This window comes from Lithobates pipiens, unplaced genomic scaffold, assembly GCF_037356315.1.
Source record: "Lithobates pipiens isolate NorthernLeopardFrog02 unplaced genomic scaffold, aLitPip1_a1.2 Scaffold_24, whole genome shotgun sequence".
In the NCBI taxonomy this organism is placed as follows: Eukaryota; Metazoa; Chordata; class Amphibia; order Anura; family Ranidae; genus Lithobates; species Lithobates pipiens.
In genome coordinates, this window is record NW_027507786.1 from 13,547,310 (window position 1) to 13,573,295 (window position 25,986).

The 25,986-nt window shown below is 46.4% G+C and overlaps 1 protein-coding gene across 1 annotated transcript in view; it reads left to right on the plus strand.

The window, feature by feature from the left end:
• NELL1 (neural EGFL like 1) overlaps positions 1-25,291 on the plus strand; it is a 1,213,537-nt gene extending 1,188,246 nt beyond the window's left edge. Inside the window, exons 16-17 of the mRNA XM_077453437.1 lie at positions 24,929-25,069; positions 25,275-25,291. Coding sequence (XP_077309563.1) covers positions 24,929-25,069; positions 25,275-25,291 — 158 coding nt within the window. The remainder of the gene's footprint in view (positions 1-24,928; positions 25,070-25,274) is intronic.
• Positions 25,292-25,986: the final 695 nt, after the last annotated feature.

A 25,986-nucleotide genomic window follows, 5' to 3' on the forward strand; every position in this document is an offset into this window, starting at 1 on the left:
GCACTTACAGGAGTGAAGAGAGGACGGATTGTACCGGTATTTATAAGAAATTAAATGGCTTCACTTTTTCCGCATTATTTTGTTTCTCCCTGGTGGGTTTTTGTCCAATTTACAAAAAATTAGTTAGCCAGAAAACTTCAACAATATGTACAACTTAACAACAAACTTCTCCTTTCTGCTTCCTTTTGGTTTTTTAAATATACTGGGCCTAATGGTCTTTCTTTATTCCGGCAAGTCAGAGGGCAGCAGTTGTCATGGGTTTACGAGGGACACATTTTGGGGATCCGGTGTCTTTACTTCTAGATACTTTTTATTTTATTGTAAATAGGTAGAGGTACCATGTAGGGAGGGGGGGGTGGTATCCAGGGGTCCCCCCCCCCTTTTTTTTTTTAAAGGGGCTTCCAGATAAGCCTTCTAATTCCACAACCCCAGGGCCAAAGCTGTAGAGAAGAGGTCCACTAGCTTGGGGACAAGATACTTTTCCAGGGAGTTCCCCCCCCCCTTGCTAAGGTACTCCCCCATGTTGAGGGGGGGACTACATGCCCCCCCTGCCTGTAGGGAGGGGTGGGGGTGGTATCCAGGGGTCCCCCTTTTTTTTTAAAGGGGCTTCCAGATAAGCCTTCTATCTCCAGAACCCCACAACCACGGGGCCAAAGCTGTAGAGAAGAGGTCCTCTAGCTTGGGGACAAGACACTTTGCCAGGGAGTTCCCCCCTTGCTAAGGTACTCCCCCATGTTGAGGGGGACTACATGCCCCCCCCCTGCCTGTAGGGAGGGGTGGGGTGGTATCCAGGGGTCCCCCTTTTTTTTAAAGGGGCTTCCAGATAAGCCTTCTATTTCCAGAACCCCACAACCACGGGGCCAAAGCTGTAGAGAAGAGGTCATCTAGCTTGGGGACAAGATGCTTTGCCAGGGAGTTCCCCCCCCCCCCTTGCTAAGGTACCACCCCCCCATGTTGAGGGGGGACATGCCCCCCCGCCCCTATATTCCTGCCCTACCTTTTTGAATAGTAAGATAATGTTCTTTTATGGACTTTTGGGGGTGACCTTTACACGGTTTTATTTTTTTGTGCGAGGTCCTGCCTAAAATTCATACTAGACCTGATGGGTCTGGTATGAATTATTGGGGAACCTCGTGGCATTTTTCTTTTTTTTTGTTCAGTCTTATCGGTTTATTTATGTGGGTGACCACCATTAACATCTAGGATAAAAGGCACAGTATAGCTCAATGGAATCCCCGTCAACTTTGTTTACAAACCGGAAGAAGCGATGGGGAACTGTTATTTTGCCGGCAATTTAAACACACTTTTTTTCTGTGCCATATATTTGAAAATCCCTTGTCTATTAGCCTAGAACAGTGGTCTCCAAACTGTGGCCCTTTGCTTGCCATTATCCAGCCCTTAAGGCATAGTTCCTGCCACTGACACCAACAATGTGGCACTATTTCTTCCACCGACACCAACAATGGGGCCCTATTTCTTCCACCGACACCAACAATGGGGCACTATTTCTTCCACCGACACCAACAATGGGGCACTATTTCTTCCACCGACACCAACAATGGGGTACTATTTCTTCCACCGACACCAACAATGGGGCACTATTTCTTCCACCGACACCAACAATGGGGCACTATTTCTTCCACCGACACCAACAATGGGGCACTATTTCTTCCACCGACACCAACAATGGGGCATTATTTCTTCTACCGACACCAACAATGGGGCATTATTTCTTCTACCGACACCAACAATGGGGCACTATTTCTTCCACCGACACCAACAATGGGGCACTATTTCTTCCACCGACACCAACAATAGGGCACTATTTCTTCCACTGACACCAACAATGGGGCATTATTTCTTACACTGACACCAACAATGTGGCACCATTTCTTCCACTGACACCAAGAATGGGGAACTATTCCTCCTACTGACACCAACTATTTCTCCCCTTAATGCCAAAGATTGGCATTGTTTAGTCCCACTAAGCACAGTCCAGCCCCCCTAATGTCTGAAGGATGATAAAATGTAGCTTTCTTTAAAAATTTTGGAGACCCCTGGCCTAAAAGATGTCCAGAACAAATTTTTAGCATTCAGCTTCCATCGACTTCAATGGGGTTTGGATTCAGCATGGAAACTTTACCTATTTTTGCCAAACACTGCTTAACCGGTTCTCAACCGGTGCACGCTGATGTACGTTGGCAGAATAGCACGGGCAGGCATATTGGCGTACAGGTACGTCCATTGTTAAATGCCGCCCTGCCATTGCTCGCGTGCCGGTCGGGACCCCTGTGAGTCCGGTCGCAGGTCCCGCAGACTTGATCGTCGCAGGCATACCCGCGATCGTCTCACGGGGCGGCTGAATAGAGAAATGCCGTTGTAAACAGCATCTCCCCGCTCTGCCTAGCAACAAGTGACGCTGATCTCCGCTCCATGTGATTGGAGCAGAGATCAGTGTTCACTAAATGAAAGCCCAACCCCCCCCCCACAGTTAGTAACACGCCCCTAGGAACACTTAACCCCTACACTGTCACTCCCTGGTTAACCCCTTCACTGCCAGTGTCATTTACACAGGAATCAGTGCATTTGTATAGCACTGATTGCTGTATAAATGACAATGGTCCTAAAAATGTGTCAAAAATGTCCGATGTGTCCGCCACAATGTCGCAGTCACAATAAAAATCTCTGATCGCCGCCATTACTAGTAAAAAAAAAAATATTAATAAAAAGGCCATAAAAGCTATCCCCTATTTTGTAAACGCTATAAGTTTTGCGCAAACCAATCAATATTCGCTTATTGATTTTTATTTATTTTTTTACAAAAAATATGTAGAAGAATACGTATCGGCCTAAACTGAGGGAATTTTTTTTTTTAAATATATTTTTGGGGAATATTTATTATAACAAAAAGTTAAAAATAATGTGTTTTTTTTCTAAATTTTTGCTCTATTTTTGTTTATAGCGCAAAAAAGAAAAACCGCAGAGGTGATCAAATACCACCAAAAGAAAGCTCTATTTGTGGGAAAAAAAGGACGTCAATTTTGTTTGGGAGCCACGTCGCACGACCGCGCAATTGTCAGTTAAAGCGACGCAGTGCCGAATCGCAAAAAGTGGTCTGGTCTTTGGCCAGCAAAATGGTCCGGGGCTTAAGGGGTTAAACCAAACCAAGGCGTGTTCAGCGCATCATTGGTCTCAAAACGCTCCTTGTCTGTCCTAAGGTGACGATGCTTCTCCTCCATTGACACGCTACTACAAGATCACCAGATGAAAATTAGAAACAAAAAGCAGAGGGGCCCATTTACACTTCTGGTGTGTGGTAACAAGCAGCAATGCACATTACCCCTATGATGACTAGGCCCGGTGGGTGGGATGAAATGTGTCGGGGGACGGCCTAGCCTGGGAGGAGTTGAGAACCATCTACACTTTTGGTTTGCGGGTAACAAGCAGCAGCGTACATTACCCCTATAACTAAGCTACCCTATATTACCAAAAGTATTGGGACGCCTGCCTTTACACACACATGAACTTTAATGGCATCCCAGTCTTAGTCCGTAGGGTTCAATATTGAGTTGGCTCCGCCCTTTGCAGCTATAACAGCTTCAACTCTTCTGGGAAGGCCGTCCACAAGGTTTAGGAGTGTGTCTATGGGAATGTTTGACCATTCTTCCAGAAGCGCATTTGCAAGGTCAGGCACTGATGTTGGACGAGAAGGCCTGGCTCGCAGTCTGCACCCTAATTCATCTCAAGGAGTCAGGTTGAGGTCAGGACTCTGTTCAGGCCAGTCAAGTTCTTCCACCACAAACTCGCTCACTAGGCAGGAGGGCACTCCTGCCCAGTGCCCTCCTGCCAGTGTAAGCAAGTGGTTAAAAAGACTTCAAAATGATGCTGTAAATGCTAATGTAGCGCCCCGCTCCTAATGACCAGACGCTATTGTTTTTTCTCAAATTTAAGTTGTCTGAGCTGCAGTTTGGCTCAGGCTAATTATTCCAAAAGTTCTGGTTTCTGTACCAGTTCAGCTGGGTTGCACTAATTTCCACTTGGCCGTGGAAGAAATAGTGCCACATTGTTGGTGTCGCTGTCACCGCCGGTAAGTGTAGAAATGCAACAGGCTGGATGCATTGAATACCACCTTTTGCGTGGAAAATAGCCCGGTGGAAGTGGTTCACTCACTGTGCATTCTGGGTGGGGGGTATTTAAGGTTCTGACGCCATTTTGAGGGGTGTCTTTTCCGGGGGTTCGCTATCCCGACCTCATGGCCCTCCTGGCCTGGGATGTGTGCTGCATGTTCCTGTGCCTCGGGGGCCGGCTGGTTCTACAACTGAGAGAGTAGGCCCAAAAGTCTAGGGGGTCTACTGATCCAGGGGTGGTCCTGTGCCGTCTTGCCTGCGGGGAGAAGCCAAGCGACTGGAGGATCCAGGGGAGGACTTTTCCAGCAGAGGACCGAGCAACAAGGCTGGTATCTCTGGAGGAGCCTGGAAACCCAGTTGGAGGAACGCAACCCGGGTCAACAACCACACAGTATCGCCGGGTCGGCTGAAAGGAGACTGGTACTGTGTGGCAGTTCTTTCATTTCTCAAGAAGTTTCATTTCAATTGACAAGTCTGTGGCAGAGACTTTGTTTGAGCATCTCACCGGCTGCTAGGTCAGCGAGAGAGGCCTATCCGGTGATTGCTGGATCCAGTCTTTGGGAGGAGTTTGTCCTCTGGATCAGAACAATACCTCTAATCCGCAATTACCAGGAACCTGAACTCCCCTTTGACCCTCTATTGAAGGACATTGTGTTTATTCCAAGTAAATCTTGAAAAAAGGACTAATGCCGCGCACACACGACCGGACTTTGAGGGACTAGGTCTGACGGACTTTTGGCGGAGTTCTGACGGACTTTCCGAATGAACGACTTGGCCACACACAATCACACCAAAGTCCGACGGATTCGAACGTGATGACGTACAGTAGGTGACCGCGATATTGTGTCAATCTCGCCGCTTCTAGCGGCGAGATTGACACCCTACGAGCTCCGTCGCGGGAGCCAGCGCCGAGCTGGCTCGCATCAGGAAAGGAAAAATGTTTATTTTCCTTTCCCGATAAGCATCGCTGGCCGGGTTCACACTGGTGCGAGGATCCGAATTGGATTCCCGCCAATACCAGGCACTGTGTTTGGTATGAATCCTAAGGGAGAACTCCACAGCAAATGTAAAAAAAAAAAAAAAAAAAAACGGCGTGGGTTCCCCCTTGGGAGGCATACCAGGCCCTTAGGTCCGGTAGGGATTTTAAGGGGAATCCCCTTCGCCGAAAAAAATGGCGTGGGGTCCCCCCCAAAATCCATACCAGACCCTTATCCGAGCACACAGCCCGGCCGGTCAGGAAAGGAGGGGCGAGCGAGCGCCCCCCCCCCTCCTGAGCCCTACCAGGCCGCGTGCCCTCAACATGGGGGGTGCCTTGGGGTGGGGGGGCCTCTTCTTGTCTTCATGTTGATGAGGACAAGGGCCTCTTCCCGACAACCTTGGCTGTTGGTTGTCGGGGTCTGCGGGCGGGGGGCTTATCCGAATCCGGGAGCCCCCTTTAATAAGGGGCCCCCTGGATCCCGGCCCCCCACCCTATGTGAATGAGTATGGGGTACAATGTACCCCTACCCATTCACCTGAAAAAAAAAAATGTAAAAAAAAAAAAAAACACAACACACAAGGGTTAAAATAATTTATTGCACAGCTCCGGGGGTCTTTCGTCTTCGGGGGTCTTCTCGCCGGACTCCTCCGCTATCTTCTGCTAGCTCTTTTGCTAGCGGAGGAGCCCGGCTTTCTTCTTCGTCGCCACCCTCTTCTTCCGACTTCGGGGGTCTTGTCCCCCTCTTCGGTTCTTCTTGCCGGGCCACGACTTCTTCCAGCTCTTTTACTAGCGGTGGCCCAGTCTTCTGTCGCCGTCGCCGCCGCCGCCGCCGCCGCCGCCTTCCGTTCTTCTTCTTCTGGAGATGTTGACTCAACGCTCTCTCCGGCCGCAATGCCAGGGACGTGGTGCGCGGCGACTTATATAGGGACAAGGGGCGGGGTTACCGGTTGATGTCACATGGTGACCCCGCCCCCAGCATCCTCCAGGATTGCGCTGGTTAGAGGAGCCTGTCGCCAGGAACCAGCGCGATACTGTCGCGCTGGAAACACAATATCGGCGGCACCTACTGTATGACCGGACTAGAATAAGGAAGTTCATAGCCAGTAGCCAATAGCTGACCTCGCGTCGGTTTTTGTCCGTCGGACCAGCATACACACGAGCGGATTTCTCGGTAGGAACTGGGTCCGGCGGAGTTCCGGCGTAAAAATTTAAACATGTTCCATTTCTAAAGTCTGTCGGATTTTTGCAAATCAAAAGTCCGCTGCAGCCCACACACGATCGAATGGTCCGCCGGAATCGTTCCATCGGGCCTTTGATGTCGAAAAGTCCGGTCGTGTGTACGCGGCATAAGTGTTGGAGCTAACATTCTTTTGGGTTACTTTCCAACGGGACCCCCTGAGACGGAGAGGCGAGAAGGTGAGGTAATGGTAAGCCCAATAAAAACCAGCAGCTCCTTCGGGGGTCAGTGCTACACTAATAAATACAGATCAAGAACCTAATCTAGTGTATAGAAATAGAGATGAGTTTGGTTCGTTCCAAAATCCAGTGATATTTCCATCTGCAAAGTCCAGGTGGTAATTAGGCGGCACAGTGGTGGAGTGGTTAGCACTCTTGCTTAGTAGTAAGAAGGGTCGCTGGTTCGGATCCCAACCACGACTCTACCTGCCTGGAGTTTGCATGTTCTCCCTGTGCCTGCATGGGTTTTCTCCAGGTTCTCCGGTTTCCTCCCACAATCCAAAGACATGCAGGTAGGTTAATTGGCTTCTGTCCAAAATTGGCCCCAGTATACGAATGGGGACCTTGGCTTGTGGGCTCCTTGAGGGTAGGGACCAATGTGAGTGTGCAATGTACAGGGATGGGGACAATTGTAGACACTCAGGTTGAACTGGATGGACTGGTGTCTTTATTCAACCTTACTAACTATGTAACCAAAGACGCAAGAGGAAGATTTCCTTCTAGCCGGCTCCGTCTGCTGGTGGCTTGGAGAAAAAAAAAAAAAAAGAAGTCCCCTAATCAGACTTATTTCACGAGCAGCACGACTAAAATGGATTTTAATTACCTCGAAGTCAATGCTAAAATTAATTTGCAAATTTATAAAATGTAATCCCCAGCAGCTCTCAGCTGGAGTTGTAAGGGATATGTCAGTCAAATGCCAGCTGTAATCAGACAAGGTTACTTCCAGATTAGGGGGCGGCGGGGCGATGGCGGGTGGGAGATCTCGTAAATAAAAAGAGCGGCTTTGGCGGCGCTGGGCTATGGTCTTTCAAGAGGGAATGATAATCAGATTGCTCACTGGCCAGGCACAGGATATCCTCGGCCTCCCCCGTTGGTCTGAGGATTCTGTTCATGATATCGATCAAAGATTGTCCACAGAAAGAGACTTCGTTCAATAGGTCATAGGTCATCAACGCCTCTTGTTTTCGAGTTACGAATTATGTTTTTTTTTTCCTACTCTTCATGCATCTTCCATCGTATAGTGCGCAGGGAGTGCAATCGGTGCTGCAGGGGGGGCAATTACTGGAACCGATCCCCTGTATGGCTCTCTGCAGCAGCTGAAAGCTGGCGGGGAGGGAGAGGAAAAGAAGCCAGCTTTCAGCTGCTGCAAGGAGAGCCATACAGGGTATCAGTTCAAGTAATTGCCCCCCCCCCACGGCACCAATCACCCTGCCTGCCCACATTTGATTCACCCTGCTGCCTGCTCCTCCCCCCCCCCCCCCAGCTTGCCCAGGCCCCATACAGGAGAACCAGTGGTACCACCTTATCCGCAGCCATGGTGTTGCCCCAAGTTTTAAGTTATGGACATCGGTGGCAGCTGGAACTCAATTCGGAGGGGGGAGGAAAACTAATGCAGCCCCCCTTGCAGCAGGACACTCCATGGGAGATGGACATGAAGGCTGGAAACACCAGCGACGACCCCCCGCAGGAGATGGATGGATGAGAAGGCTTAGGGGGCAGATGTCCTGCCCAGGATGACAGTCCAATCTCCCCTCCTCCACCCTCCCTTGTCCGAGCCCGGGGGGGGGGGGATGGGGGATGGGTGCTGGATGTGGTAGAGCCGCTGTGGGTGAGCCATCCCTGGAGGCAGTGACGGCTGGTGGGTCGGTTGAGCTTCCCCTGTGTCTCCACCTCCTAGGCCAGTGATGGCGAACCTTGGCAACCCACGTTCTGGAACTACATTTCCCATGATGCTCCATTACACCGCAGAGTGCCAGAGCATCATAGGAAATGTCGTTTCAAAACATCTGGGGTGCCAAGTTTCGCCATCACTGTCCTAGGCCAATAGGATCACTTCTCCTTTCAGCCAATCAGGAAATGGGGTCTCAGGACCCGCTTCCTGATTGGCCGGGAGGAGAATCAGTTTGACAGTAGGGAATATTTATTCGCTATTCTCAGACAACTGGGTGGGCTCAGGGGGGCAGTGCTCTGTGCCATCCCCCCCACTTTTTTTTTTTTTTTGAAGCCTAGTAGAGCCTCAGGCTCTAATCACATGCTTAAAAAACAAACAAAACAAAAAAAAAAAGAAACCTTTGAATCCAGGTTTCTGGCATGCCACATGTAGATTAGGTGGCATGGATAGGGTGATGGGCCGCCACTGATGGGCACTCAGTTTACAACCACTTTCACTCCGGCTCAACTCTGGAAATTGCAACATCCCAATAATATCTCTTTGAAGAGAAGAAAAAAAAAAATTACAAAATTGCTTTTTTTTTTCTTATGTACTGTACATTGCAATTCTATGGAGAGCAACACACAGCTGGCACACGCATGTCATAATAATTCACGTGTCCAATGGCAATCTCTTGGCTGGGACGCAGTAAAACGCCAGGGACACATTCGGCGTCGTTGCCGCCATCCGTTAGCCTGTCCTTGTCACCGTGAAGGTCTCGCAGTTGGAGCCGCAGAGAAGAGTCTCAGAGTTTGGCTTTTGCTCCGCAGCACAATGCAATTCGCTGTACAACGCGCCGGACGCTACAGGGGGGGGGGGCACTATTATTTCTGTATTATACACACAAAGAGCCGCTGCCGAAACGACCGAGCTCGGCTATTGTTGTGGTAATCTGTAATCCAGGTAAATTGGTTATTTAGGGAGCTGCGTGTTGCAGAGCATCCTGTGGATTCATGCACAATGTGACTATGTACAGATGGTCATACAAGGGCTCCTTCGTGTATAGCGCACCACATACAATGAGGGCCCCTCCCACACAGTTTTCCATTCAAATACACAATAGGTACTTTATTGGGTACATCTGGTGCTTCGATAACGCTCAGTCAGTATAAGAGTAGATATACACTCACCGGCCACTTTATTAGGTAAACCTTTTCAATTGCTTGGTAAGACAAATTGCTGATCAGCCAATCACATGGCAGCAACTCAATGCATTTAGGTGAACGCGACTTTCTGCAGTTCAAACCGAGCATCAGAATGGGGAACGAAGGGGATTTAAAGGGCCAGAAAGCAGTTTAATTTCCGGCACGTGCCAAAAATGTAACACTCCCATTGGTTGTGCTCTCAACCAAACTGACAAAACCATCCAATGGCCGGTGTCATAACTGATCACATGTGCTGCATCATGGCAGCTGTAGATTAAACAGAGTTAAAGTTGTCCGCTTCCTTGGCTGAAAATGCTACTTCCACTTTAAGTGACTTTGAACGTGGCAGGGTGGTGGTTGGTGGCAGACGGGCCGGTCTGAGCATTTCTGGGATTTTCACACACAACCATCTCTCTGGGATTACAGAGAATGGTGGGAAAAAGAGAAAATAGCCAGTGAGCGGCAGTTGTGTGGAGGAAAATGCCTTGTTGATGTCGGAGGAGAATGGGCAGACTGGTTCCAGATAATAGAAAGGCAACAGAATCGCAAATAATCACTCGTTACATCCAAGGTATGCAGAATACCATCTCTGAACACACAACACATCCAACCTTGAAGCAGAAGACCACAGCGGGTGCCACTCCTGTCAGCCAGGAACAGGAAACTGAGGCTACAATTGGCACAGGGTCACCAAAATTGGAACAACAATTGGTCTGATGAGTCTGAATTTCAGCTGCGACATTCAGATGGTGGGGTCAGAATTTGGTGCATGGATCCATCCTGCCCTGTATCACCGGGTCAGACTGGTGGTGGTGGTGTAATGGTGAGGGGGATATTTTCTTGGCACACTTTGGGCCCCTTAGTACCAATTCAGCATGGTTTAAACACCACGACCTACCCGAGTATTGTTGCTGACCATGTCCATCAGTGTCCCCATCTTCTGATGGCTCCTTCCAGCAGGATAATGCACCATGTCACAAAGCTCCAATCATCTCACCACTGGACAATGAGGTCCCTGTCCTCCAATGGCCTCCACACTCACCACATCTCATCCAATAGAGGACCTTTGGGATGTGGTGGAACGGGAGAGATTGGCATCATGGATGTGCAGCCGACAAATCTGCAGCACCTGTGTGGTGTTATCAGGTCACTATGGAGCAAAATCTGAGGAACTTTTCCAACACCTTGTTGTATCTATGCCACCATAAATTCCCCCTCCTCCCAGTAAACATCCCCCCCCCTGCTGAAATCCCCCCTGCCAGCACAAATCTTTGCCCTCCATCCCCACTCCAAACTCAAATCCTCTCTCTCTCAACCCCCCCTCCGAAAAAAAAATATAAAAAAAAATAAAAAAAAACACTCCTAGCACAAATACTCTACCCTTCAAATCCCCCTCAGCACAAATTCCCTCCCCCCACACCGAATCCCCCCCTCCTAGGACAAATTCCCTCCCCATTTCTAGAATATCACCTCTTCTATCAAAAACCCCACAAATCCCCCCCCCCCCAACACAAATCTCCTCCCCCCCCCCCCCAACACAAATCCCCATTTCTAGCACACATCCCCATCTTTAATATTGATTGGACCCTGCGCAAATATTTTCTTGGGCAACCCCCACACACACACACCCCCAGACACTGGAAAGAAAATATCTAGATTTCCCCCCCCCCCCCCCCCCCGAACACAGTGTTGACAGGGGATTCCCTCTTATGAAACCATTGTGTTCTCCCAGCAGGGGAAGCCGTCCCCACTGGCAGAATACATGATTATTGCTAGCGGTTAGCAATAATCACATGTAAAATCTGACAGGCTGGTTGTACCCAAGCTGATAGATGGTACATTCAGCATGCCCATACATGGTTCAAATCTTGGCCAGTTCCTGCTGAACTGGCCGAGATGCAAACTGTATGGCCAGCTTTATCTAAAAAAAACATTAATAATGTACACATAAAGAACTGGTCCACACTCCCTGATTGGTTGTTAGAAGTTACTGCACATCTCTACCACTCACTGATTGGTTGATATAGATCACTGCACATCATTGGCACTCACTGATTGGTCGCTAGAGGTTACTGCACCTCATTACTGCTCACCCATTGGCTGCTAGAGGTTACTGCACATCATTACCATTCAGTAATTGTTTGCTAGAGAGGTTACTGCACGTTAATACCATTCACTATTTGGTTGCTAGAGGTTACTGCACATTAATACCATTTACTGATTGGTTGCTAGAGAGGTTACTGCACATTAATGCCATTCACTATTTGGTTGCTAGAGAGGTTACTTTGTCCTTACTGCGGTACTACTGTGTCCTCTTCTGCAAGTTTCTCTGGTCTGGTCCTGCCCCCGCTATTAAAGAGGAAGTAAACCCTGATGAGTTTACTTCCTCTTTCATTCCCTGCAAAGGCAAAGAATAATGGACTACTATGCATCACATAGTAGCCCATTATGTGTCACTTACCTGACACAGGAGCCAGCGAAGTCGCCGCTGTCCCCTGTAGTCCGCCGCATCCATCTTGCTGGTGGCATCTCGCAGCTCCGCCGCTGTCATTCGGCGGAGCCGCGATGACGTCACTCCCGCGCATGTGCACGGGAGCCGACACGCGCGGCAGATCCATTGTTGGAAATGCCGCGCTCAGTGCGCCTGCGCGTCGCTGTCTACGGCGCATGCGCCGTAGACAGCGGTGCCTGTCTTCAGGCAAATATCTCCTAAACCGTATAGGTTTAGGAGATATTTCTTGGACCTACAGGTAAGCCTTAATCTAGGCTTACATGTAGGTCAAAGTGGTTTGTAAGGGTTTACAGCCACTTTAATCTCTTTCCTGCTGACAAGAGAAGGGAGAGAAGAATCCACACAGAGCCCGGTCTGTGCATTTGATCTCCGCACTGCTGACCGAAAGAAGGGAGCGGGAGAACACAGAGCTGCTCTGTCTCACTTCCTGTCACAGTAGCTCCAGTTCTAACCGAGGGAGAAGCACGACTTGTGGCACATGCAGCCCACACCTGTGCCTATCTCCCGTCACAGCATAGCCACTTCAGTTAACGGGCTCGAAGAGCAAGCGGGGGATCGGCTGCACCCGCTACACGTGGAAAAATATTTGCGGGCAGCGCTGGCTCAGGGGGCAGCTGCGATGGGCCCCACAACAACGTTAGGGCCCAGGGCAGCTTCCCTGTTTTCCCTGCATTAAAGAGGGCCCTGCACACCCCTAATTTCCCCTCCTAGGACAATTAATCTCAGCCACCGTCCGAATTTTCCCCTCCCAAAACAAATCCCCCTCTCCCCCACACCTCACATATTGCCACAGAGCCCAGGCCAGCCACCCCCTCCTGCCCACCCCTTGTCCCGGCCCTGGTTGTAACTTTGGGGGATGAGCTGAAGGAAGTGATAAAAGATTAGCTGGAGGAGTGATAGGCTTCCGTGAAGAGAGGAGTTTCCAGGGATCGCCTAAAGGCGGCCAGAGTAGGAGATAGCTGAATAGAATGGGGTAGGGAGTTTCAGAGGTTGGGGCTCTGGAGAAGTCCTGGAGATGAGAATGGGAGGAGGTGACGACAAGGGAGTGAGAGAGCAGGAAGTTTGGGAAGGAACGGAGAGGACAATTTGGGTGATATTTGGAGACAAGATTGGTGATGAAGCTGATGTATGTTGTTAGTATGTCGAATTTAATTCGCTGGGCGATCAGAAGCCAGTGTGGGGATTGGCAGAGAGGGGTGGCAGACACTGAGGGATTGGTATTATGGCAGGATCACCAGGGAACATTTAAATAAAGCTACAAATGTTAAGTGATTGGAAATGGCTTTTAAATTGGCGTTAAACGTGTTAAAATTGATGGGATTTGGGTTTACATAGATGACGGTTATTGATGATGGATGAGGATTGCTGAATGATGTCTAATGACTGATGATTAGGATTGATGATGAGGACGATGGATGATAAATATTATTAGACCGAATTGTATTTGAGAACAGTTTAGAAATAAGTTCTACAATGTTTCAATAACTTACATTTTTAAATTTTAGTAAAGTTTCTCTTTTAAAATTGTTTTTTTTTTTTTTAACCAAGAAAATTTGGGCCTAAGCATTCAACGTGGAAATGAAAAATTAAGGCTACCTTCACACTGATCCACCACAAAAACGCATATGCTTTTTTACCACGTCATGTGACTTAAATACCGCACCAAAAATACGCATCATGTGTCCAATGGAAAGTGCGTTTTTGGTGCATTTTTGGGGGGGTTTTGTTAACCAACCAAACAAGCACCAAAAATGCAGCAAGCGGGATTTCTTTTTATTTTTTTATTTTTTTTTACACCACAAAGGACCAGTGTGAAGACATACAGTAAGGGAAAAACATATGTGATCCCCCCTGCTGATTTTGTACGTTCGCCCACTGACAAAGAAATGATCCGTCTATAGAATTGTTAACAGTGAGAGACAGAATAACAAAAAATATCCAGAAAAACGCATTTCAAAAAAGTTACAAATTGATTTGCATTTTGATGGGTGAAATAATAATATTTGATGACTTAGTACTTGGTGGCAAAACCCTTGTTGGCGATCACAGAGGTCAGACGTTTCCTGTAGTCACACACCAGCTCTGCACACATCTCAGGAGGGGTTTTGTCCTCTTTGCAGATCCTCTCCAAGTCATTAAGGTTTCCAGGCTGACGTTTGGTAACTCCAACCTTCAGTTCCCTCCACATATTTTCTATGGGATTGAGGTCTGGAGACTGGCTAGGCCACTCCAGGACCTTAATGTGCTTCTTCTTGAGCCACTCCTTTGTTGCCTTGATCATGTGTTTTCGGTCATTGTCATGCTAAAAGACCCATCCACGACCCATTTTCAATGCCCTAGCTGAGGGAAGGAGGTTCTCACACAAGATTTGATGGTACATGGCCCTGTCCATCGTCCCTTTGATGCGGTGAAGTTGTCCTGTCCCCTTAGCAGAAAAACACCCCCAAAGCATAATGTTTCCACCTCCATGTGTGACGGTGGGGGATGGTGTTCTTGGGGTCATAGGTAGCATTCCTCCTCCTCCAAACATGGTGAGTTGAGTTGATGCCAAAGAGCTCGATTTCGGTCTCATCTGACCACAACACTTTCCCCCAGTTCTTCTACGAGTCACGGCGTGGTGTGTTACCAATTTGTTTTCTTGGTGACTATGGTCCCAGCTGCCTTGAAATCATTGACCAGATTCTCCTGTGTAGTTTTGGGCGGATTCCTCACCGTTCTCATGGTCATTGAAACTCCACAAGGTGAGATCTTGAATGAAGGCAGAATGGCAGTTATTTTGTGTTTCGTCCAATTGCGAATAATCGCACCAGCTGTTGTCACCCTCTCACCAAGCTGCTTGGCGGCGATGGTCTTGTAACCCATTCCAGCCTTGTGTAGGTCTACCATCTTGTCCCCGACACCTTTGAACAGCTCTTTGGTCTTGCCCATGGTGGAGAGATTGCAATCTTATTGATTGCTTTTGTGGACAGGTGTCTTTTATACAGATAACAAGCTGAGATTAGGAGCACTCTCTTGTTACATCTGGGAGCTAGAAATCTTGCTGATTGATAGGGGAACAAATAAAATTTTTTTTCTCATTAAAATGCAAATCAATTCATAACTTTTTTTTTAAATGCGCTTTTCTGGATATTTTTGTTATTCTGTCTCTCACTGTTATAATAAACCGACCATTAAGACTGATCATTTCTTTGTCAATGGGCAAATGTGCAAAATCAGCAGGGGATCAAATACTTTTTTTTTCTCCCTCCCTGTACATAGAATTTTAAGGGAAGCATTTTCCTTCTGCTTTCCTTGCTTTTTTTTTTTTTTAATGCCCTGTACATACGGTCAGACTTCCCGATGAAAAATGTGCGGTCAGATTGTGTTGTCGGAAAATCCGATCTTGCGTGAGCTCCATCTGACTTTTTCCGTCGGAATTTCCGACGCACAAAAGTTTGAGAGCAGGATCTTAAATTTTCCGGCAACAAAATCCAATCGTTTAAAATTCCGATCGTGCGTAGGCAATTCCGACGGACAAAGTGCCAAGCGTGCTCAGAATAAAATTACGAGACGAAAGCTATTGGCTACTGCCCTCTTGATAGTCCCGTCGCACACGGTTTACGTCACTTAGTTTCCGACAACTTTGTCCGACCGGGTGTATGCAAGACAAGTTTGGGCCAAAATCTGTAGCAAAAAATACGATGGATTTTGTCGTCGGAATGTCCGACCGTGTGTACAGGGCATTAAGGTAACAGGTGTGAAAGCAACCTAAAGCATTTTGATGTTTTGTCAGCAGTGCAGCACACTTTAACCACTTCCCGACTGGCGCACGCCCATGTACGTCGGCAGAATGGCACGGGCAGGGATATTGGCGTACAGGTACGTCCATTTCTATATGCCGCCCTGCCATCACGTGTGTGCCGCTGGCGGCACGCTCATGTGCCGGTCGGGACCCCCCGTGAGTCCGGTCGCAGGTCCCGCGGACTCCATCGTCTCACGGGGCGGCTGAACGGGGAGATGCCGTTGTAAACAGCATCTCCCCGTTCTGCCTAGCAACAAGTGATGCTGATCTCTGCCCCATGTAATTGGAGCAGAGATCAGTGTTCACTAACACAAAGCCCAGCCCCCCACAGTTAGTAACACGGCCCTAGGAACACTTAACCCCTACACTGCCACCCCCTGGTTAACCCCCTTCACTGCCAGTGTCATTTACACAGGAATCAATGCATTTGTATAGCACTGATTGCTGTATAAATGACAATGGTCCCAGAAATGTGTCAAAAATGTCCGATGTGTCCGCCACAATGTCGCAGTCACAATAAAAATCCCTGATCGCCGACATTACTAGTAAAAAAAAAATATTAATAAAAATGCCATAAGACTATCTTCTATTTTGTAAACACTATAACTTTTGCGCAAACCAATCAATAATCGCTTATTGTGATTTTTTTTTTACCAAAAATATGTAGCAGAATACGTATCGGCCTAAACTGAGGGACAAAAATGTGTTTTTTTTTTTTTATATATTTTTGGGGGATATTTATTATAACAAAAAGTACAAAAATTATGCATTTTTTTCAAAATTGTTGCTCTATTTTTGTTTATAGCGCAAAAAATAAAAAAACTGCAGAGGTGATCAAATACCACCAAAAGAAAGCTCTATTTGTGGGAAAAAATAAAAATAAAAAAAAGGACATAAATTTTGTTTAGGAGCCATGTCGCACGACCACGCAATTGTCAGTTAAAGCGACGCAGTGCCCAATCGCAAAAAGTGGTCTGGTCTTTGGCCAGCAAAATGGTCCGGGGCTGAAAGTGGTTAAATGGCTCCTCGAGGCGACAGAGGCTCCTCAACTATTCTGTAACAATTTTTGTGCCAAAAACAGCCCCTTGTTTTCTTGGCATTAGCTGCTGATGTATAGAGGAACTCAAACGTTAATAGTAACTCTGTTTATCAGCAAAGACATTAAATATGCTGGAATTAAAGCGGGAGTCCGCCGGGAGTGCGCGTTTTTTTTTTTTTTTAAAAGCCAGCAGCTACAAATACTGCAGCTGCTGACTTTTAAAATAGTGACACTTACCCGTCCAGCGCGCCCGCGATGTCGGCACCCGAAGCCGATCTGTAGATCGTATGTCGGGTGCTGCCGCCGCCATCTTGGGTATGGGAATCAGGAAATGGAGCCTTTCGGCTTCATTTCCCGGTTCCCTACTGCGAATGCGCGAATCGCGCTGCGCAATAAGGACGGTCCCCGCTGCCTCTGGGATCTGTGTGTTTCCCAGCAGGCAGCGGGGCACTTGCGGAAAGGGGCGGGCACTTGCGGAAATATACGCCCCTTTCCGCAGAGAGCTATCCCGGAAGTGGGTGCAGAATATCTGTACTGTACAGGTATCTGCACCCCCCTCTCCCCTGAAAGGTGCCAATTGTGGCGCCGGAGGGGGGAGAGGGTTCCGATGAGCGGAGGTCCACTTTAGGGTGGACCTCCGCTTTAAGCTTGAAATTTCACAACGTGAACTGCTTAGGTGAAAGTATCATCTTGGAATTAAAAATTTGAACAAATTTAACCTAAGAAGTCCACATGGGAAAAATCACCATATGGACTGCGTAGGTGACATTTTCTTGGAAATAAAAATTTCAACAAATTGAACCTAAGCATTCCACAGGGAGGCCAATTTTGGTAGATTTAATTAACGCTGCACATACGACCGGACTAGAATAAGGAAGTTGATAGCCAGTAGCCAATAGCTGCCCTCGTGTCGGTTTTTGTCCGTCGGACTAGCATACACACGAGTGGATTTCTCGGTAGGAACTGGGTCCGGCGGAGTTCCGGCGGGAAAATTTGAAACATGTTCCATTTCTAAAGTCTGTCGGAATTTTGCAAATCAGAAGTCCGCTGCAGCCCACACACGATCGAATGGTCTGCCGGAATCGTTCCGTCGGACCTTTGAGGTCGAAAAGTCCGGTCGTGTGTACGCGGCATTATAGTTAATGAAGGACTTATCTTTTGAAGCATCTACAACATATTAAGACTTCAGAAAACGTGACCAGAGCAGTGAAGGAACATCCCAGAAAATGGAAGTGTTCATGAGAATATTTGTGGGTGAATTTTTGTTCAGTTGTGAAAAAAAAAAAGTAGACATGTGCGTTAAAGTCGATCTAAACCCTAACTGGATGACGATTGGCATTCGTACCAATATCATGGTCTTAGCTCTTGGGACACTTAAAGAGGAAGTAAACCCTAATGGGTTTACTTCCTCTTTCATTCCCTGCAAAGGCAAAGCATAATGGAGTACTATGCATCGCATCGCAGAGTAGTCCATTATGTGTCACTTACCTGACACAGGAGCCAGCGAAGTCACCGCTGTCCCCTGTAGTCCGGCGCATCCATCTTCTCGGTGGGGTCTCGCAGCTCCGCCGCTGTCATTTGGCGAAGCCGCGGTGACGTCACTCCCGCGCATGCGCACGGGAGCCGACACGCGCGGCATCTTCGTCCTTGACGATGCCGCGCTCAGGGACGAAGACAGGCACTGCTGTCTACGGCGCTCATGCGCCGTAGACAGCAGTGCCTGTCTTTGGGCAAATATCTCCTAAACCGTATAGGTTTAGGAGATATTTCTTGGACCTACAGGTAAGCCTTAATCTAGGCTTACCTGTAGGTCAAAGTGTGTTGTAAGGGTTTACAACCACTTTAACACTACATGGTTTAACCCCACCCACCCATAATCCGTGCATTGTCTGTCCACTTTTCGGATGTGAGCACCCAAGTCACACCCACTTGACAGAATGGTCCCGTCCAGACTTGGCTTCTACATATATCAGGGATATGCAATTAGCGGACCCTCCAGCTGTTGCAGAACTACAAAGTTCCATGAGGCATTGCAAGACTTCGACAGCCACAAAACATGACACCCAGAGGTATGATGGGACTTGTAGTTTTGCAACAGCTGCAGGTCCGCTAATTGCATATCCCTGACATATATGATTGACGGCCATCAATTCCACTTTATGGGTTGGTCCTGCCTAGACCCCACCACTAAATACGTGCTCCCTGATGCACACCATTAATGCCTTTTTGCCCCTGTACACGCGGTCGGACATTCCGACGGAAAATGTCCGATCGGACCGTGTTGTCGGATAATCCGACCATGTGTGGGCTTCATCTGACTTTTTCCGTCAGGAATGTCCGACCTACAAAGTTTGAGAGCTGGATATAAAAATTTTCCGACAACATGATCCGATTGGACTTTGTCCAAACGTTTTAGAGAATTCCGATCGGACAAAGTGCCACACATGCTCAGATCAAATTACGAGACCAAAGCTATTGGCTACTAGCCTGAACGTAGTCCCGTCGCGACTAAATAACGTCATCACGTTCTGAACGATCGGGTTTTCCGAAAACGTTGTCCGACCGTGTGTATGCAACACAAGATTCGGACAAAATCCGTCGTAAAAAATCGGACGGATTTTGCTGTCGGAATGTCCGACCATGTGTACAAGGGCGTTGAGTTATCACACATACGGTGTCATTCAAATGAGGTCAGATGCTGCGATCTCAGGACATGGCCGGGAACACAGCATCAGTCAAGATGTGGGACTGTCCCAGCAAATACGGGACTGTTGGCATGCACACATTTAATTTGATAAAACATTGTGTATCATACTCAAGTGTCTTTTTTCATATTCCCCCCCCCCCCCCCCCATCTCAGTGCTGTTCCCCTCCACTCTCTTTCATCCACTGTTTGTCCACGTGCATTGATGTATAGAAGACAAATCAGCACAATAATATAAACCCATTTAAGAAACAGCTGCTGAACACCAAGGGTCAAAATTCAAATCCCTAAGCAGAAAAACATATAAAAGAACAGTGCAGCGCCAATAAAGAAATATAATAATATATAAAAAATGTCCATAAATCAATTAAAAACAATCCGTAGCGTCTTCAGTGATGGAAAATGAATATTGCATGCAGGTGACTTTGTGGGGAACCTCAAACCTCCACCGATGGTAAAGATGGCAGCTCACCTCACTAAGTGGACCCTTTAATTATAGAGGGTCTGTCACACCTTCCCCCACGGGGTGTCAAAATGGTAAATCAACATGGATTTCCTAAGGATCGCCTTATGGTGGGATGAATCGATCAAGGATCTACACTCAAATGCCACATAAGCAAGGCACATGTAACCCAGTGCTCAGTATAACAGCATGTATGTAAACAGACAGCGGTGGCTGCGGGTGACGTCACGTCCATCCATCTGTCCATCCACATGCATTGGTCCAGTGTCAGCTGCCTATCATTTTTCTGGACTTGCTTCTATTGACCATGCTGGGAAAATGTGCGTTGGCAGGTCAACTTGTAGTCACCATTGGTAGTTCATGTGATGGGTGGACAATGGTGGACCATACCTGCAAGATGTGTGTTGGCACTATAGCTTGTAGCAACCACCAGTAGTTCATGTGATGGGTGGACAATGGTGGACCATACCTGCAAGATGTGTGTTGGCACTATAGCTTGTAGCAACCACCAGTAGTTCATGTGATGGGTGGACAATGGTGGACCATGCCTGCAAGATGTGTGTTGGCACTATAGCTTGTAGCAACCACCAGTAATTGGTGTGATGGGTGGACAATGGTGGACCATGCCTGCAAGATGTGCATTGGCACTATAGCTTGTAGCAACCACGAGTAGTTCGTGTGATGGGTGGACAATGGTGGACCATACCTGCAAGATGTGTGTTGGCACTACAGCTTGTAGCAACCATCTTTTGCAAAAAAAAAAAAAAAAAAATCCCTTGTGATCCTACCATAAAGGTTCTGTTCAGATGACAACTGTCTCTCAATTGTCACCCTTCTCACATGAACCACTGGTGGAGACTACAAGGAACCTTGTTCATGTGACAAGGTGACAATGGTGGACCATGCCTGCGGTTCCCTTGTCTACAATGGTGGACCATGCCTGCGGTTCCCTTGTCTACAATGGTGGACCATGCCTGCGGTTCCCTTGTCTACAATGGTGGACCATGCCTGCGGTTCCCTTGTCTACAATGGTGGACCATGCCTGCGGTTCCCTTGTCTACAATGGTGGACCATGCCTGCGGTTCCCTTGTCTACAATGGTGGACCCTGCCTGCGGTTCCCTTGTCTACAATGGTGGACCATGCCTGCGGTTCCCTTGTCTACAATGGTGGACCATGCCTGCGGTTCCCTTGTCTACAATGGTGGAACATGCCTGCGGTTCCCTTGTCTGCAATGGTGGAACATGCCTGCGGTTCACTTGTCTGCAATGGTGGAACATGCCTGCAAAATGTGTGTTGGTACATCAGCTTATAGCCACCACCACCAAATATTAAGGAAACAACAGAGGGCCCCAGCTAAGTGCTGTATATAGGAAAAGACTTCATTAAAAAATCTTAATGGCAACTCACAAGATGCAATAGGATAGGAGCATGTAATCAACCCAGTACGACGTGTTGTTGAACCTTGAACGTCTTCAGGATTCAGGAAGTTAGCAGCGCGCCCCACGTTGTGGCCCTCCCAGGTGTGATGTCACTTCCGATCCAATGCAGGCCATGCGCTCCAGGGGTGGCTTCAGGATTTCTGATTTTGTTTCTGACAGCTCCTCGCTCCTGAAGACACGCTGAACAGCAAACCCCACTGGGTGGATTAAATGCTCTTATCCTTATGCATCTTGTGAGTTGCCACTTTGATTTTTTTAATAAAGTATTTTCTTATATACTGCACTTAGTTGGCGCCCTCTGCTGTTTCCTTTACATAGCGCAGAGATCGATTCGGTCTCATTGAGCAGCTGCCACGGATATATATCTTTGGACCTATTGACTTTTTAGTATAATCCTGCACCCCCTCGTAGCACATTCACTTGTACGATTATGTTGCAGCTAGATATGTGCAATTTGTTTTGAATTATCTTAAATATTTTTGACAAAATTTGTTAATTCAGGGATATTCAAATGAAAAGAAAACCCGTGAAAATACATAAATGACACAAAAACAGACTTTGTCATGTCCTCAGGGAGATGCGCCGCACATACCTCGATCAATCCAGAGCCAGGAGATGGAAAGTTAGGGGGTTGCTCCTGGCTCTGGATTGATTGGAGGTATGTGCTGCGCATCTCCCTAAGGACATGACAAAGTCTGTTTTTGTGTCATTATTACTTTTACTATATATATATATATATATATATATATATATATATATATATATATATATATATATATATATATATATATATATATATATATATATATATATATATATATATATATATATATATATATATACACACACACATACATACATATTCTTTTTGCTTTCTATGTTAGCGCTGAATCATTGTGGTGGTCCCACACTACCCCCTGAGGAAGCCATCACTGGCGAAACATGTTGGGATTTAACCTCCATCTGCAATCACCTTTTCTTTTCCTTTGTGGGTTACCAGCAACCCAATACATGCGTCATTTATATGCTCTACTATTGAGTTTAATCATTTCAATACCCCTTGGTTTACCTTTCTCCTTACCCTTTTGTACTAATAAAAAAAAAAAATTATATTTTTATTGAACTTGTTATGAACCATTTGTCAGTAGCACCGTTATAAACCCATTCCTCCATATCTATAATTTTGCTAAGCAGGATGAGGTGTATTATAGAGCCACTCAGATTATACTCTATAATCTACATCCAATACCTATAATTTAACCGCTTCAACCCCCGGAAGATTTTACCCCCTTCCTGACCAGAGCACTTTTTGCATTTCGGCACTGCGTCGCTTTAACTGACAATTCCGCGGTTATGCCCTGTGGCTCCCAAACAAAAGTTACGTCCTTTTTTTGCCACAAGTAGAGCTTTCTTTTGAAGGTATTTGATCACCTCTGCAGTTTTTTTTTGCGCTATAAACAAAAAAAATTGCGACAATTATGAAAAAAAAAAGCATTATTTTTTACTTTTTGCTATAATAAATATCCCCAAAAAATATTTTAAAAAATATGTTTGTTCTCAGTTTAGGCCGATAAATATTCTTCTACATATTTTTGGTAAAAAAAAAAAAAAAAAAAAAAAATCGCAATAAGCGTTTATTGATTGGTTTGCACAAAAGTTATGGAGTCTACAAAATAGGGGATAGTTTTATGGCATTTTTATTGATATATATATTTTTTTTTTTTTACTAGTAATGGTGGCGATCAGCAATTTTTATCGTGACCGCGACATTATGGCGGACATGAAGGAGTGCGTTTATTGATTGGTTTGCACAAAACATATGGAGTCTACAAAATAGGGGATAGTTTTATGGCATTTTTATTGATATACATTTTTTTTACTAGTAATGGTGGCGATCCGAAATTTTTATCGGGACTGCGACATTTTGGCGGACACATCGGACACTTTTTGGGACCGCTGGCATTAATACAGCGATCAACGCTAAAAAAATTGCATTGATTACTGTAAAAATGTCACTGGCAGTGAAGGGGGTTAACCACTAGGTGGCGCTGTAGCGTTTAAGTGTGTCCTAGGGAGTGATTCTAACTGTGGGGGGGAGGGGAGGGTCTGTGTGTGACACATCACTGATCAGCGCTCCCGATTACAGGGAGCTGTGATCAGTGTCATTAGGGAGAACGGGGAGATGCTTGCTTACAATAGCATCTCCCCGTTCTTCCTCACCGCGAGAGACGATCGCGGGTATCCCTGCGGACACCGGGTCCGCGGGACCCCGCGGTCACAGAGCTCCCAGGGCGCGCGAGACGCCTCTCAAAGGGCAACGTACCGGTACGTTAATCTGCCTGTACGTGCCATTCTGCCGGGAAGCGGATAATAGTTAGTTATTAGTTATTCTTTCATATTTTTGGATTTCCTTTCTTATTTTCGGTTTTTCAAATTTACAAATTGAGATCATGACGGATGACCAAAAAAAGAAAAACGGAAAAAGTACAAAAACGAATGAAAAGAAAAATGAACACATTTTGTGGCAGTGTACATATCTAGTTGTAGCATACCAGCACCATTTTCATTAATTCCTTGTAGTCTCCCCCAGTGGTTCACGTGAGGAGGGTGACAACACGGGAGGACAATTGAGAGACAGTTGTCATCTGAACAGAACCTTTATGGTAGGATCACAAGGGATTTTTTTTTTTTTTTTTTTTTTTTTTAGCAAAAAGGTGGTTGCTACAAGCTGTAGTGCCAACACACATCTTGCAGGCATGGTCCACCATTGTCCACCCATCACATGAACTACTGGTGGTTGCTACAAGCTGTAGTGCCAACACACATCTTGCAGGCATGGTCCACCATTGTCACCCTTCTCACATGAACTACTGGTGGTTGCTACAAGCTGTAGTGCCAACACACATCTTGCAGGCATGGTCCACCATTGTCACCCTTCTCACATGAACTACTGGTGGTTGCTACAAGCTGTAGTGCCAACACACATCTTGCAGGCATGGTCCACCATTGTCACCCTTCTCACATGAACTACTGGTGGTTGCTTTAATTGAAAACTGCAGACTGAAGACACGATTAACATGTTAAAGCCTTTTAGCGATTGTGTTTAGATCTCCTTTAAGCCTTGAACTTCATCCCTTACCGTTGTTACTAATGTCACAACCTCCGAGTCTGAGCGATATATAGCAAGAGGTCACGGCTTTTATTTAATCTGCTACGGATATGTGCGTACAAGTGGTGGAAAGTTCCCCAACGAACACTCAATAACTTACATTCCTCACGGCACAAAACAAAAAAAAAAAAAAAAAACAACGAGTGGGAAAGAGAGACCATTGATCGACCTCCCAGTAATTAATGGTAATGAATTGCCCTCCAGCTCAGTTCTAGCAGTTTACTAGACTCTTAAAAAAAATTCAGTGTTTAACTGGGGGAAAAAAAAAAAAATTAAAAGCAAAATCACCTTGTGTGTTCGCTAGGATCAAGTCCTACAATGACGGATGATAGACAAATGCTTTGTTCTTTTCAGTGTCAAAGGAAATTAATTTCTGCCTGGCTTGTGTTTTTCTCTGAGGCAGATATTGATGAATGTGCTGAGGGCATCATAGAGTGTCACAACCATTCCCGCTGTGCTAACCTCCCGGGGTGGTACCACTGTGAGTGCAGAAGCGGTTTCCATGACAACGGGACCTACTCCATATCTGGGGAGTCCTGTGTTGGTAAGCAGACTTCGTTCGAGAACTTTTTATATACATCTATATATATATTTATTTTTATTTTTTTTATTTTTACGCTTTCCTTACATTCCTTGTCTTGTGTCTACATTTCATTCATGAAAGCGCCATGTAATCACATTTGGGGGGGGGGGGGGGCTGTTTGTAAAGATGCAAGGTGATGAGTTAGTTGTGCAATTGTTATATTCAGCTGCCAGTTCATGGTGACTTGGTTCTTAAAACTTAAGAGAATTAACATAGGCAGTCCATGTGGTCAAATCTGAGTGTAATTTTGATAAAATTGTGGCGATTGCAAAATTTTCAAATTCTGCACATCCCTAATTTGAAGCAGGAAGGCAGAGGAGCAGACAGCTTATTTGGAAGGAGGACGTTTGGTAGCTTCTTTTAGGACTTGAGAAATATTCAACAGAATAGTGAACATCCCAGAAGAGGTACCATAAATTAGAATATTTTTGTGGGAATTTTTGTCCAATTTGGACAATTGTGCAAAAAGAAGACATGCATGTTACAGTCGGGAAGGGTGAGAGAGGCAGAGCACACAGCTAATTTCGAAGGAGGACCTTTTGTAGCTTCTATTAGGACTTCATAAAAATTTGGCAGAACAGTGAAGGGACATCCTAGAAGAGGTACTGTCAATTACAATATTTGTGGGTGAATTTTTGTCCAATTGTGCAAAAAGAAGACATGCATGTTAAAGTTGGGAGAGGTGAGAGAGGCAGAGCACACAGCTTATTTCTAAGGAGGACCTTTTGTAGCTTCTATTAGGACTTCAGAAATGTTGAACAATATAGTAAAGCAACTTCCCAGAAGAGGTACCATAAATTAGAATAGTTGTGGGTGCATTTTTGTCCAATTGTGCAAAAAGAAGACATGCATTTTACATTCGGGAAGGGTGAGAGAGG